Here is a 15526-nt window from a genome sequence, read left to right as displayed (position 1 = left end):
TTTCCTTCCTTCCACAGTCTCCAAACGCTCACAGTTACCCAGATATGGAAGCTGTACCCCTTTTGCTGAACAGCATGAAGGCAGATCCAGAAGAAGACTCCTTGTCCACAGACCATTTCCAAACGCAAACTGAGCCAGTGGACTTGTCGATAAACAAGGCCCGGTCATCCCCTATTGCTGCTTCGTCTTCGCCCGTGTCCATCACCGCCTCGGCATCTTCTCCTTCTTCCACTTCAACATCCTCCAGTCGGCCAGCTTCGTCTCCCACAGTAATAACGTCCGTCTCTTCAGCGTCTTCTGCGCCGTCAGTATTAACGCCAGGCCCGCTTGTGGCATCTGCGTCAGGTGTTGGAGGGCAGCAGTTTTTGCACATAATCCACCCGGTACCCCCGTCCAGCCCCATGAACCTACAGACCAACAAAATGAGTCACGTACACCGCATCCCAGTCGTGGTGCAGTCGGTACCCGTGGTCTACACAGCGGTGAGGTCACCAGGGAATGTGAACAACACTATCGTAGTACCGCTACTGGAGGACGGGAGAAGTCATGTCAAAGGTACGGTGCCCACCCCCCAACCCCAGTGTGATAATAATTATAATTATAATTATTATTTATTTATACCCCGCCCATCTGGCCGGGTTCCCCCAGCCACTCTGGGCGGCTTCCAACAAAACACTAAAATACAGAAATCCATCAAACATTAAAAGCTTCCCTAAACAGGGCTGCCTTGAGATGCCTTCTAAAGGTCTGGTAATTGTTGTTCTCTTTGACCTCTGGTGGGAGGGCATTCCACAGGGTGGGTGCCGCTACCGAGAAGGCCCTCTGCCTGGTTCCCTGTAACTTGGCTTCTCGTAGCGAGGGAACCGCCAGAAGGCCCTCGGTGCTGGACCTCAGTGTCCGGGCAGAACGATGTGTGAAATGTACTTGAATTTTAAGAAGGGTGAAGCCCAGACTAACTAGTAGCTGATGCTACTTTTAGAACACCCAATGGTTTTGCAAGCCTACCAGAGCTTTTTCTTCCTATCTTACCTGTGGAAATGTAAGACTGGAGACAAACATAAAAAATCATTTTAAGTTAGAGCTTAATAATTATTTCACTATTAATATACTTCTTAATTGTATTTCACTATTAATATACTTCTTAATTGTATTTCAGTTCAGCAATTACTTCGATAAAATACATATTTTGTTATGTGAAAATGGCTTTAGATACCTATTAGGTCCATAAATTACCATATAGCATATATTCAACACAAAAAACAATGACAATTTGTTGTTGATAAAGGACAGCTGGACATATAAAGGGCCCCATTACCTTCAAGTAGCTTAGGGCCTCATCAACCCTAAATCTGGCCCTGTAGAGAAGATAGATGTCCCCACCCAGAATAAAAGACCTGAGATACTAGCAGAACATAAGTTACTTTGTTGTCCCTAGCAGTATACAGTCGTACCTCGGGTTATGAACACCTCGGGGTACGAACTCCGCAAACCTGGAAGTATTTTCGCCATGCGCACGGTCTGCGCATGTGCAGAAGCACCATGCACGGTTTGCGCAAAATGGCACTTCGGTTTACGACCGTTTCGGGTTACGAACTGCGTCCCGGAACGGATCGTGTTTGTAACCCGAGGTACCACTGTATAAAGAGGCAGCTCTTTTAAAGATATTTAGATGATTTTTAATTTAAAAAAAAATCAGTGTTAGGTTTCATTAAGGGATTTTGTAGCAACGGTGAAGCCTTTGGCACCTATTGGCTGAAATGGTGTGATGTCATAGAATGTTTAGAAAGATGGACTCCGCTGAGGAAAGTTTAATTTAAGGGCCAGCTTTGTGGGCTGAAGTTAATGGTAGTTTGGCTGGGTGCAAGAATGCACCCAATGTCTAGAAACCTAGGCTCTGAAAAAGCTCTGTCCTGCTGTTGTTCAAATCTGTAATTGCTTTTCTTTCCCCCGGCTTTGTTTTATGTTGGATGGTGAATCAGTTATATATTAGATACTTGATGTGATTTAGGTCTTAACACTCTTGAGAATTCGATTTCCTGTAAATGGGTGTGAGTTCTACGGTGTTCAATTTAAAATGAAAAAGGTTTAAAGTTTCTGCTGTGGAAAAACAACACACCATCCTCATAGATGTGTATCTTGAGTTATACGTAGGTAGGTTTCTGCAGATGTCCATAGCCTCTATTAATCCTGCATGCCCCGGGCAAATGATTTTGCTCATGAAATTACTATAAATAATGACTTTGATTGGACAGAGTAATTAATAGCCTATGGTAGATTAGCAACGAAACGCATGTGTAGAGCTAACCCAACCTTTTCCCCCAAGCACACAAGAGCACACAGTTAACTGCTTAAACCGCACAGTCCCATAAAATCTCAATAAAGCCTGAAAAACTGTGGAGTATGTGCAATCGTGCTATAAATTGCCATAAAAATTACCCTGTAGACTCTATATTATGATCATTAAGTTCATGGATGCTGCTGCTGTGTACATAAAGTTTTATGGAATAAATCGACCAGTTTTTGCTGCCCCTATCAGAAAGCAAGCTGTTTTTGATTTAGAAGTTGATTGGTGTTCTCAGAGCATTTTTCTAAGAGCGAAAACCATTTGTGATGGCCTTTAGTGGAAAGCGGGTTGGGCGTTGGGGTGAGCAGGGCCTTACATATCTGCCCTGCATTGGGGGTACTTGATTATGAGGCCTAAGAGAAGTTACATGTTTTCTGCAAAAAGCACATTCACACAGCTGGTCTGTGTACATTAAATAAGCCTCTGCACAATGTCTAATCTCACTGGGCTTCATTTGGAGTATATTATGTCTCCCTGTATTTGTTTGAAATGCTAAGCAGTACATTTAATTTGGTACTCCCCCCCCCCCCTGCATCACTTCTTTGCCCAACGGCGGGTTGGTGCTTTCATTCTCCAGGAACTATGTGGTTTATTCTAAAATCCTGTTGTTGAGATACTGGTAGACTATTATTTTCTGCTACACCAGTGGGATTATAATTTCTCACCTCCAGAAAACACTCTTCTCCCCTTCCCTCCTCCTCTCACATTATTAATATTAATATTAAAATTATTATTATTATTAATACACCGCCCATCTGGCTGGGTTTTCCCAGCCTTGCTTTGGCAAAAGCTTTCTGATTTGTTAAACCGCGGTGTGCTGTGACATCCAAACTAGAAAACTGTGGTTTAAACACTGCCTGCAAAGCAGGATCAGATCCGCTGAGGCTTGAGAGGCCTAGCACAGCATTAATCCCTTTTTTTCTGACAATAAATGGGCAGAGGAAACGGCTAGCCAGAGGAAGCCAGCATTCTCAGATGCTGCTGGCAGTCACAGGGGAATTCTAAAAGTATCACCATTGCCCAGAAAGTATGGTTCTGTCTGGCCGACTGAGCAAAGAACATTACAAGCAATATTAGCTGAGCTATCCTGCAATTGCAGAGAAGATGCTGTGAGCTGGGTGTGTGTGTGTGTGTGTGTGAGAGAGAGAGAACAGCGTTCCTCCAGTTTTAATCCAGAAAAGAAGACTATTTTCCAGGTATCAAAAACCCTGGGAACCAGCAATTTAGGAAACGTAAATATTAAGTATTATTATTACTTTTACTCTATTATTATTATTATTACACTCAATAATTTGGTTCTTTCCCATCATATGGCAATACTTCACCCCGAACATTGTATTTCCAAGCATAAAGAAAAATAAGTGTTCTCACAGAGCTTTAAAAACAAACCTCCACCCTTTCTCTTTTGGTTTTAATTGCTTGGTATGGTTTTTTTTAATGTTTTTGCTTCAGAGTAAATTTACATCCTGAGAAATGCAGTCACGCCCACCTTGAGTGTGGGAGTTTATTCCAAATATAGACTGAGATTTGCTTCCATTCCATAATACCAACCCAGTTTATGGGAATTAATCATCTTTGGTAGCTGCGAGGGATGTCCACAAAGATGTATTAAGCATTAAGCTGCCTTGGATTCATTATAATTCAGGATATCTGGTACAGTAGTAGTCATAAAAATGTTGACATTCAAGATCTCCAGGATTTCAAGTTTCAGTGATGTAATCCTGATAATAGCTTTCCTTATAAAGCCCTGCATGGCCTGTTGCTGAATTCTTGAGAATGAATTGCATTGTTACAGATTTGGCCTCATACATACACACGCAAGATCATTGGGATCTGTTGGTTTTGAAAGGGCGCCCACACCTTTAAAAAAAATTCCCCACTGTGAGGAAAATGTATCCTAGCTTTCCAGGTGAAAAACAAGATTATCTGAGGCATAGAATCACAGAGTTGGAAGAGACCACAAGGGCCATCCAGTCCAACCCCCTGCCAAGCAGGAAACACCATTAAAGCATTTCTGACAGATGGCTGTCAAGCCTCCGCTTAAAGACCTCCAAAGAAGGAGACTCCACCACACTCCTTGGCAGCAAATTCCATTGTCGAACAGCTCTTACTGACAGGAAGTTCTTCCTAATGTTTAGGTGGAATCTTCTTTCTTGTAGTTTGAATCCATTGCTCCATGTCCGCTTCTCTGGAGCAGCAGAAAACAACCTTTCACCCTCTTCCCTATTGTCATATGGAATATATTTATATATTTGAACATGGCTATCATATCACCCCTTAACCTTTTCTTCTCCAGGCAAAACATACCCAGCTCCCTAAGCCGTTCCTCATAAGGCATTGTTTCCAGGCCTTTGACCATTTTGGTTGCCCTCCTCTGGACACATTCCAGCTTGTCAATATCCTTCTTGAACTGTGGTGCCCAGAACTAGACACAATACTCCAGGTGAAGTCTGACCAGATCGGAATACAGTGGTACTATTACTTTCCTTGATCTAGATGCTATACTCCTATTGATGCAGCCCAGAATTGCATTGGCTTTTTTAGCTGCTGCATCACACTGTTGACTCATGTCAAGTTTGTGGTCTACCAAGACTCCTAGATCCTTTTCACATGTACTGCTCTCAAGCCAGGTGTCACCCGTCCTGTATTTGTGCCTTTCATTTTTTTTGCCCAAGTGTAGTACTTTACATTTCTCCCTGTTAAAATTCATCTTGTTTGCTTTGGCCCAGTTGTCTAATCTGTTAAGGTCATTTTGAAGTGTGATCCTGTCCTCTGGGGTATTAGCCACCCCTCCCAATTTGGTGTCATCTGCAAACTTGCTCAGGATGCCCTCAAGCCCATCATCCAAGTCATTGATAAAGATGTTGAATAAGACTGGGCCCAAGACAGAACCCTGTGTCACCCCACTAGTCACTTCTCTCCAGGATGAAGAGGAGCCATTGATGAGCACCCATTGGGTTCGGTCAGCCAGCCAGTTACAAATCCACTGAATGGTAGCATTGTCTAGCCCGCATTTTACCAACTTCTTTATGAGAATATCATGGGGCACCTTGTCAAAGGCCTTGCTGAAATCAATACTGCTTTAGTCTGTTTGAAGAAGCAAGGGTAGTCGCCTATGAACAGTTGTTGTATGGTGGTGTCTCCTCTTGGTGGTTTAGTCATATGATGCTATCATTTACCTATCATCTCTAGTCAGTCAAATTGATTTATTGGAAACCATTGTTGACTTCAAACGTATTGTATACAACAATACATTTTAGCAGCACTTAGGGTGTATGGCGTCTTAGAGGAAGGAGAGAGGAAGGTGGGGGACATGTTGTAATACTAATACTAATATATTTATACCCCACTCATCTGGCTCGGTTTCCCCAGCCACTCTGGGTGGCTGCCAACAGATTAATAATAATAATGATAATAATAAAGTGATAAAACATCAAACATTAAAAACTTCCCTAAGCACAGCTGCCTTCAGATGTCTTCTAAAAGTCAAATAGTTGTTTATTTCCTTGACATCTGATGGGAGGGCGTTCCAAAGTGCGGGCACCACCACCGAGAAGGCCCTCTGCCTGGTTCCCTGAAACTTTCTCGCAGTGAGGGAATTGCCAGAAGGTTGGACCTCAGTGGCCGGGCTGAACAATGGGGGTGGAGAAGCTCCTTCAGGTATACTGGGCCGAGGCATTTTAGGGTTTTAAAGGTCAGCACCAACACTTTGAATTGTGCTCAGAAACGTACTGGGAGCCAATGTAGGTCTTTCTGGACCAGTGTTAAATGGTCTCAGCGACCATTCTCAATCACCAATCTAGCTGCCGCATTCTGGATGAGTTGCAGTTTCCGGGTCACCTTCAAAGGTAGCCCCACGTAGAGCGTGTTCCCCTTCTGGAGTAGTTTGTCCGCCTTTGGGCCCCACTCTGCCCTCAGCTATCACCTGTGGCTCCTAGAAGCTGTCAGTAGGCAACAGCGGCCTCATCCCATCATGGCCATGCTGACTGGGTCAAATGGGAGCTGGAGTCTAGCAACATTGGAAGGAACCAATGTTGGCTACCTAATGTGATTTAGTACTGTACTTCATATGCTCAGATGCAAATCTTCTCTCTGTCCTGTTACAACAGGGAAAACCATAAATCCCTCCCTACATTAATTACAGGCCTTTGGCAAAACCTGCAAATTGCTTGTCCAAAATTGCTCATCCGCACAGTTCTTAGTGAAACAGGTCATTATTCCCTTTCCACAAATGGGGTAGTGGGACTGAGAGTAGAGATATTCTTGAAATCACCTTATAAATTCATAGTGGCTGTGAGACTTAAACCCGCTCCTCCTGAACCCAAGCCCAGCTTCCCATCCTATTCATATTATAGATAATGTCTGCCAGTTATTGAACCACTTATTCCTCTACTTGGGTAGTTTATTAAGGTAATGGTGCTTTGTTATTGATTGGTATTCTGATACTGACATTATTAATTTAAGGGGGAAGAATAGCCCAAGTCTCTTTTCTTCCTTATTCTTCAAGAAAGAAGTTTTCCTCTAATTTTCTGTGTTCTCTTACTAAAATAAATGAAGTGTCTCTATCTGTTACCAAATCAACTCATGATGTGTTTAATCCAGCCATGCAATTGATAAGTCCACAAAGACTTATTAGCCAACACAAGAATTAATTGTGCATATAGAAATCCCAGCTGTTTATCTTACATTTCAGTTCTGGTGTCTAGAAAAGTTGAGGAGGAAATCTAGATATAAGGTTGTGTTTAGCAGTGATGTGGATATAGATAGATATAGATATTATACAAACACATTGGGGAAAAACCAGCCCTTGTTAGTTCCTTCAGGATATAAAAAAATGTTTTTTTTCTGTATGAGATTAGTTCCCATTTGTTGCCAAATGTGTGTTCTCTAAACTCAATAGGATATTTTAAAAACAGTAACCAATACCAAAAACCCCACAGTGTTCTGCTGTTTGTTTGTTTGTTTGTCTTTTTGCTTTGCGTTAATTTCAAAGCTGCAAACCCATTCCAAAACAAATAACAAAAATAGGTTCAATTTAAGGTTAGGCCTTGTCTCTAAACAACTAAATAACTTGAATGCAAGGCTCAACCTACAACAAAAATGGGTTTGTTTTCTTTGAACATTATTGAGAGACATTTAGTAGCAGCAGCAATAATATTTCATTTATGAATCATTTTCCATGAGCGATTTAATATAATAAAATACATACAAGAGTGAAACAGTTAAAAGAATTGCACATATGAAACAAAATTTAAAACTATAGTTTAAGAAGACACATAGAGAATGCACATACCTGATATGCAATGAGTCCCAGTGGGTATGTGATAGGATGGCATCTTCCTATCCTGACTGGGCATTTGCCTGGGCATGTAGCTAATGGGGGCACCCAGTGAATTTATTTCAGCTGTGGCATAATATGGTGGTGATACTCTGCCTCAATAGTAGCAGAAGTAGTGCTACTAGTAGTTAGTATTTGCTTTGTGTTAGATGGTGCCTTTAGGTGGAGTTATTTATTGGAAATGTCAGCTTATGCATTGGGGGGGGGGTGAGTTTTCACCTGCCAGCCGATAACGGGGGCGGGAAGGCAAGTTGGGAGTAATTGGAAAGTGACAGGGCAGTAGCAGTGATTTAGGAAATCACCCCTTTCACCTCAAAACATTTCCTTCAATCACATCTTATCTTTAGGTCTCTGACCTACGAAGTGTTCGTCCACTTCACTAAATCCCCCAGAAAGGGCAGCACAATTAAAAGTGATGGCAGATCATGGGAAAGCCAGGTATAGAGCAAGCTACTGGGGTGGGGATGCCAGCGAATCAGTGTGCAGACAAATGCAAGGGATGTCTTCCAGTTGTTGTTAGCATTTGTCGCCCGGGGCAATTGCGTGTGGAGGTCCCCAAACCACCCCCCCTAAATAAATCACAGCATAGACAGGATTTAAGTTTAATGGTTTTTGGCATGAATTTGGCCACAACTTTATTAAATCCAAAACATGTGAGTGGTTGCGTAGGCATTGGTTCTCAACTGTCACCTAAGGACAGAAATGATAATAATAATAACTTGCCTTGTCAACATGGGGAATTCCTACAGGGAGAGACAGGGACCCGGGTGCAATGAACTCTCCCCTCTCCCTTCAGGCTCCCAGAGGCATCAATATGCCGTCCTGGCCCCCTACCTTGGGGTTACAGACACAGCATAGAGCCCCTGTATTCCTGACCGGGATTTCCCCAACCACGCAGGCATAAACTTGGGGCCAACTTAATCAATAAGACCCTTTAATACAACCAAAATAACCAATGCCTAACCGCCAACCTTACAAGTTGTGACTATTTGCTACGCAGTAGGCGAAAACCCAGATGGCACCAGCCAATCAGCCAAATGGGAAAAATTCCTACCGGCCCCTGAATACAGGCGACCAACAAAGTCATAGCAATGTCAACACAGAGGCCTAAAAACAGCGGAGGGAGGGTGGGGATCAGAAACGCAGCCAAAGAGAAGGAAAAAACCAAGCATTTAAGTATTTATACCCCAGGGGCTTGACTTACTAAATTGATACATGTGATTATGCCCAACAACAGCCCATATCCAATCAAACGGTGGCCACTCATGCCCCCACCTTTGTCACAGGCGTGGTTTGCTAGCCCCCACCGCAAATCGTGCTCTCTATAATAGAGAACCCGCATTGTGAGACTGCCCAGAGCAGGGACAAAGCCAGTGCACACATGCCCAGCTACTATTGAGTCCAGTGGTGCAATCAAATCTGTGATTGTTCCCCAACTTGAAGCACAACACACACAAGCCATTGAATAAGGCTAAACTATTTTATTGTGGCAGGGACCCAGGTGGCGCTGTGGGTTAAACCACAGAGCCTAGGGCTTGCTGATCAGAAGGCCGGCGGTTCGAATCCCTGTGACGGGGTGAGCTCCCGTTGCTTGGTCCCAGCTCCTGCCAACCTAGCAGTTCGAAAGCACGTCAAAATGCAAGTAGATAAATAGGAACCGCTACAGCGGGAAGGTAAACGGCGTTTCCATGTGCTGCTCTGGTTTGCCAGAAGCGGCTTTGTCATGCTGGCCACATGACCTGGAAGCTATACGCCGGCTCCCTCGGCCAATAATGCGAGATGAGCGTGCAACCCCAGAGTCGGTCACGACTGGACCTAATGGTCAGGTGTCCCTTTACCTTTACCTCATTTTATTGTGGCAAAATGCAGAGTCTGTCTCTGTTTGCCCAGCTCAGACATTCAGAGCTGTTTAGCATGGCTGCCTCTCTCCAGCATAGCAGGCCGTGAAGAGAGAACAAAGGAACAATAGTTCCACTTCAGGAACACAACAGTAGACGAACATCCTGTCTACGTCACTTCCACTCTGTGGAATGAAAACACATACAGTCATATGATACACAACAATCCTATGACTGCAGACGGGGAATGAATCTCCCAACACTTGTTGGGGCGTTGCATGAATCTAATTATGCACAATCAATACATCATATTGTGATTTCTCTGTAATCTTCCTTGTGCTGGAGTGTAAGTGAAGCCCAATATGTATGGAGGCCTGAAGGCAAGCCACATATTGGATCGGCCTGCCCAGGTGTTTGGCAACACTTCTGCTTCAGGATTCCTACCTGGGCAGCAAAACCAGGCATTTTGTGGGCTGCATTCAGCTGGCGTATCTCTCAAGTTTTGCAGGTTTGGTGTGCCCTGCTTTTTCGACATTAAGGCACTACAGCCAGGGCCGTCTTAAGCCCATCCAGCGCCCTGGCGCTAAGGTCCCTCCAGCGCCTCCCTCCAGAGCCTCTCCAAGGGAGTGCCAAGCAGACCGTGGCAGCAGTGGGAGGCCACCTCCGATGACTCCGCCCTGTGCCTCCTTCTCGTTTCCCCAGCGCTGGGTTCCGCTCAGTCAAGCTTCGCCACCAGCGCGCGCACCGCGGGACCAGCAAGAGCTGCTTGGGCGCTGTGCGCTGGTGGCAAAATTCGACTGAGCAGAATCCAGCGATGGGGAAACGAGAAGGAGGCGCAGCACGGAGTCCTCTGAGAAGGAGAGAGACGCGGCGCAGCCTCTCAGCTCGTGGAGCGCAGTCCTGGTCAGATCGCCGGAACCCTGCGCTCACTTGGTGCCCTCCAGCGCCCGGCGCCATGGTTCTCCGCGCCACTAGCCTCTATGGCTAGGACGGGCCTGACTACAGCAGCATCTCAGCATGCCAACAGTTCTGTTAGAAGTCCCACTTCCCCAGCCCGCCAGTGGTTCCCTGCACATGGAACTATGTTAATATTCAGCATTCGTGTCCAAGAAATGATCGCCTTGCCACATTAGCAAACTTACTGCATAATTAGTTGCGTAATTCAGAAAGGGCAAGATAATACAGCTGCCATTTTAAAGCCACAGCTAAGTGATGAAGTTGATGGAGTATCATTTGCAAATAGGCTTTAATACTGAAAGATGTTTCCCCCCTTTGGTTTGCTAACGGGGAATTGGGAATTGATGGTCTCTTACGTTCTATGAATCAAGTGGTCCTAGTCACCACGTACAACTTCGCAGCAAAGCAACAACAACCCATGATTTGTTGTAGAGGTTAGTTAGGCAATTGGTATTATTGACCAAAAAAGAGAAAAAAAGATTGCGTTAAAATTCTAAAGTATCTCTTAAGAAATTGCATTTGCCTATTCCTTGCTTGAATATCCCAGCTGTTAGCTGCTACTACAGAGGGAAAAGCCACTATGCCATTTGATACTGTCTGATTACAGAAATCTGTGGCTTGAGCTTTTAGGAGAAGAGCAAACATTTCAAGGGCCCTCATAAAGCCACAACAGGATTTGATAATATAGAGTGCCTTTGCGAATATAATTCTAATGATGATTATGGTGAGCTCAGTCCTCTTGAGATAGGCATTTGACCTCCCCGCTCCTGCCCCCCCCCATGTAAGCCTCTGTCATCAAATCTTTCTGATTCCCATTGGGTCTTTTCCAATTTATGTTCTCCTCCTCCTGTATTTTCTGTTTATCTACAGTAAATAGAGATTGGGACTTGTTCCTTTGTACTTCAGATGAATAAGCTTATCTTTCAGGAGGGCTTAAATCAGGTTATATCTTAGGCCTGAGTCTTGTGCTCATTTAAAATAAATTTGTGCAAAGCCATCTGCAGGTATTTTTGTATGGTAGAAGAATTTTTCAATATATATCCCACATAAGAAGACCTCAGCTTTAGCATATCTTGGAGACTGATAGGAAATCAACATTTTAAAAAAATACAGTGGGTTTTAAAAATACCATGTGATTGTGACAACTTGGAGTAAATTTTCACCATGAAAGAACGGCCCAAAGATTGTTTTATTTCATAGAAGTGGAGAGTTGGAAGGGACCCCCAAGGACGATCTAGTCCAACCTCCTGCAATGCAGGGATTTATTCTTTAAAAATCTTTTAGGCCACCCTTTAGGGCAGGCATCCCTAAACTCGGCCCTCCAGCTGTTTTGGGACTACATTTCCCATCATCCCTGACCACTGGTCCTGTTAGCTAGGGATGATGGGAGTTGTAGTCCCCAAACATCTGGAGGGCCAGGTTTGGGGATGCCTGCTTTAGAGTTAAGCCCTCTCAAGAGGGATTTCAACTCTGAAGTATAAAATTACAATAAAAACAAAGCCACTATAAAACATTTTAAAATATCAAATCCAATGTAAGCAATATTAGGGTGACTTTCTAATGTCAAAACTGAATGTGTCAATCCGGCATCATTGTAAACCCGGCGAAGACCTGCCTGTTTCCTTAAACATGCTCAGTGATCCATTGCCAACCTGCAACCTCTTCTTTATATATTAGTTCTAGAGTTACTGCCAAGATCCAAAAATATCAATTGCCCCATTAGAACATTCAGCAGACTGCAAAACTTGCTTCTCCCAGATGCCATCTTACAAGGAAAGCATTCGGTTCACTTTGCCATAGAAAGTCTGCCATAGAAATAATTTGTGGGGCTGTGATGGGGAGGATTTGCGTAGATCAATGGGAGTTTCTGTTTTCCAGTTATTTGACATAAGCATCAACAAAAAGAGAAGCCAGTAGGAGAACACTTCAATCTCCCAGGACATTCAATACAGAATCTCAAAGCAGTTGTCTTTTTACAAAAGAATTTCAAAAACAGACTTGAAAGAGAAGTTGCTGAATTACAACTTATCACTAAACTGCAAACTATGGAGAGACCAGGTCTTAACAGAAAAATTGGATTCCTGTCTCATTACATATGCTAATCATCTGCATACTATCCCTTGCTTTTTCCTGTAGGACTAATTGCAGTCGCTAATAGTCGTCAACAGGTTTACCATACCCATTGAGACAATCACCCATCTCCTACTACCCTCCTGAGAAAAACCCCACCCCACCCTCCCCCTATATATAAGGGTCTGGTGACTTCTGTTTCGGTGCATCTGAAGAAGTGTGCATGCACAGGAAAGCTTATACCAAGAACAAACTTACGTGGTTGGTCTCTAAGGTGCTACTGGACTTTTTTAAAAAAATAATAATACAGTGGTACCTCGGGTTAAGAACTTAATTCGTTCTGGAGGTCCGTTCTTAACCCCAAACTGTTCTTAACCTGAGGTACCACTAATGGGGCTTCCCGCTGCCACCGCACCACCGCTGCATGATTTCTGTTCTCATCCTGAAGCAAAGTTCTTAACCTGAGGTACTATTTCTGGATTAGTGGAGCCTGTAACCTGAAGCGTCTGTAACCTGAAGTGTCTGTAACCTGAGGTACCACTGTATATATATATATATATATATATTTCATCAACAAAAAATTATCCCATTTTTGGATTACTGAAATGAAGAAAGCTTTGGGGAAAACCAGAAGTGGATTTTTGTCTGAAATAACTGCTCTTTCTGAAAGTGAAAACAAATTACTGGACCAAGCACAGGCTCAGAGACATCGCAGGTCCCCCTGAGCCACTCTTTTGCATTGCAGTGGACCACAGGGTTCAATAAAAATAAATCAAACCCCCTTCTAGGGAGTAATGAATGCTGTGCTTCTAAGATGGCATTCAGTGGGTAGACCCAGGGGTCAGGAACCTTTTTCAGCCGTGGGCCGGCCCACTGTCCCTCAGACCATGTGGTGGGCCGGACTATATTTTGAAGGAAAAAATGAACGAATTCCTATGCCCCACAAATAACCCAGAGATGCATTTTAAATAAAAGCACACATTCTACTCCTAAAAACACGCGGGCCGGATTGAGAAGGCGATTGGGCCGCGTCCGGCCCACAGGCCTAAGGTTGCCTACCCCTGGGGTAGACTCTGCTATGGCTTCCTGCTGATAAAAGCCTGAACAAGGCAACACACCAAAGGACACACACAGACAGACATCTGCCGTGGAATTCCTGTGCTTTCTGCACTTTCCTAACATTTCTGGTTGTGGACACGATCCGTTCTGGGGTGTTGTTCACACCCTGAAAAGTCCGCAACCAGTGTGGCGCTTCTGCGCACGCGTGAAGCGCGATAGAGCGCTTCAGCGCATGCATTGAAGTGTGCAGAACGCTTCTGCGTGTGTGTGCACGGCGAAACCCGGAAGTGTTTACAGGCTGAAAAGTGTTTACAGCGTTCGCAGGCTGAAAAGACGCAACCTGAAGCGGACGCAACATAAGGTCTGAGTGTATTTAAGTCAGGCATCCCCAAACTGCGGCCCTCCAGATGTTTTGGCCTACAACTCCCATGATCCCTAGCTAACAGGACCAGTGGTTGGGGAAGATGGGAATTGTAGTCCAAAACATCTGGCGGGCTGAAGTTTGGGGGTGCCTGATTTAAGTATTGCTTAAACCTTATAATTTCAGAGCTAAATACTACATCATTTGTTAAGCTCTCATAGTCCATATTGTCAAGCTACCTAAATCTGAAAGTAATTATGTGCCCGAAAAGGTAACATTATTTCCAGGTGTTGTTTGTGGCTTTTAAAAGGTTGGGTGTTGTTTTCGGTACTGCACATTTGCGCTGTATGTTGTATTTTGCATGTCACGTGAGATTGCCATTGTGAGCCTCACGCCTCTCACCGCCCAGGTTACCTAGGAGTGTCTGTTTTCTGTAGTACCAGCACAGATAATTGCTATAGATGTAATTGCTGTCTGCAGTTCTAAGAATACTCGCGCTGAAGGGAGACTAACATAAAGTGTGGGGGGCCGCTGCCAGCAGCCGCCTCAGCTCACCTCCCTGCTTCCCCCCCCCCCCATTAATGCCTCCTAAATTAAAAGACCAGGCATGAGGTCATCATGCTTTCAGTTCCTCTTCCCCCACAGCGGCAATGGAGTGTGGAGGTGGAACATGGCAATGCGATGGCATCACATCTTAGATCTTTGTTTACTGGGTGTTAGGGAGAGCGAAGAGGAGACATGGGGTTGCTGTGTCCTTTTTTGCCTTAATAGGAATCAACCCATTGAGCAAAGTGGGACCCGTTTCTGAGAAAATACCTTTAGGGTCAAACTGCAAGCCTACTTCTTTAACCCCACCCCCTAACCCTAGTTCTTAGATCAGTGGAGTCACATTACCAGCTATCTATGCAACGTGGACTTGTCTCCATATATAGGACAGTTTGTGTCCATTGCAGAATGAGCTCGAAGGGTAGCTAGAGATGCCACAGCATTGTTTTGCATTTCTGTTTTGTTTTTAATTTTTAATTTTCATTATTACCATTTCCAAAATCACATTCGCATTCAAATGTACATTTCCACCTTTAATATCTTTCTTTATAATAAAAATAAAAATTCAACGGCTTCCCTTCTTCCACTTCCGTGGTTCCTTTGATTTCCCCCACAATTCCTGCATATTCTCATATATCCATTTAAGTCCACTTTCTCCCCTTATTCTTCCTTTAATATATATCATACTGTTGAATTTACCTTAATGCCGCTAGCATTTTCACTTGTCTTCCGCTCTTCTTCATATACTTGATCTTCTTGCTCTCTTATTTTGCTTGTTAGACCTGCTAACTCTGCATATTCTGTCATTTTTTAATTGCCAATCCTCCTTACTAGGGAGCTCACTCACGCACCATTTGGGGGCTAGCAAGATCTGAGCTGCTGTGGTGGCATACATTTTTTTAACAAGAATTCTGACTCCTGCGTACTTCTGTCTGTACCATTCCCAGAAGGAATGCCTCTGGTTTGGGGAAAAAAAGTTTTTTAAAACATTTTAAAAATCTCATTATATATCA

General features: G+C 43.9%; 1 protein-coding gene across 8 annotated transcripts in view; it reads left to right on the top strand.

The window, feature by feature from the left end:
* The window catches only part of KLF12 (KLF transcription factor 12), a 212351-nt gene that overhangs the window by 126198 nt on the left and 70627 nt on the right, over positions 1 to 15526 (top strand). For all 8 annotated transcript variants that reach the window (XM_035114717.3, XM_035114707.3, XM_088668516.1 and 5 more), the window contains one exon: positions 18 to 555. In XM_035114717.3, coding sequence (XP_034970608.1) covers positions 18 to 555 — 538 coding nt within the window. The remainder of the gene's footprint in view (positions 1 to 17; positions 556 to 15526) is intronic.

Source organism: Zootoca vivipara, chromosome 4 (assembly GCF_965207765.1).
Source record: "Zootoca vivipara chromosome 4, rZooViv2.hap1.1, whole genome shotgun sequence".
Taxonomy (NCBI): domain Eukaryota; kingdom Metazoa; phylum Chordata; class Lepidosauria; order Squamata; family Lacertidae; genus Zootoca; species Zootoca vivipara.
The sequence above is the reverse complement of the archived record's forward strand: the minus strand, read 5'-3'. Positions and strand labels throughout refer to the sequence as shown.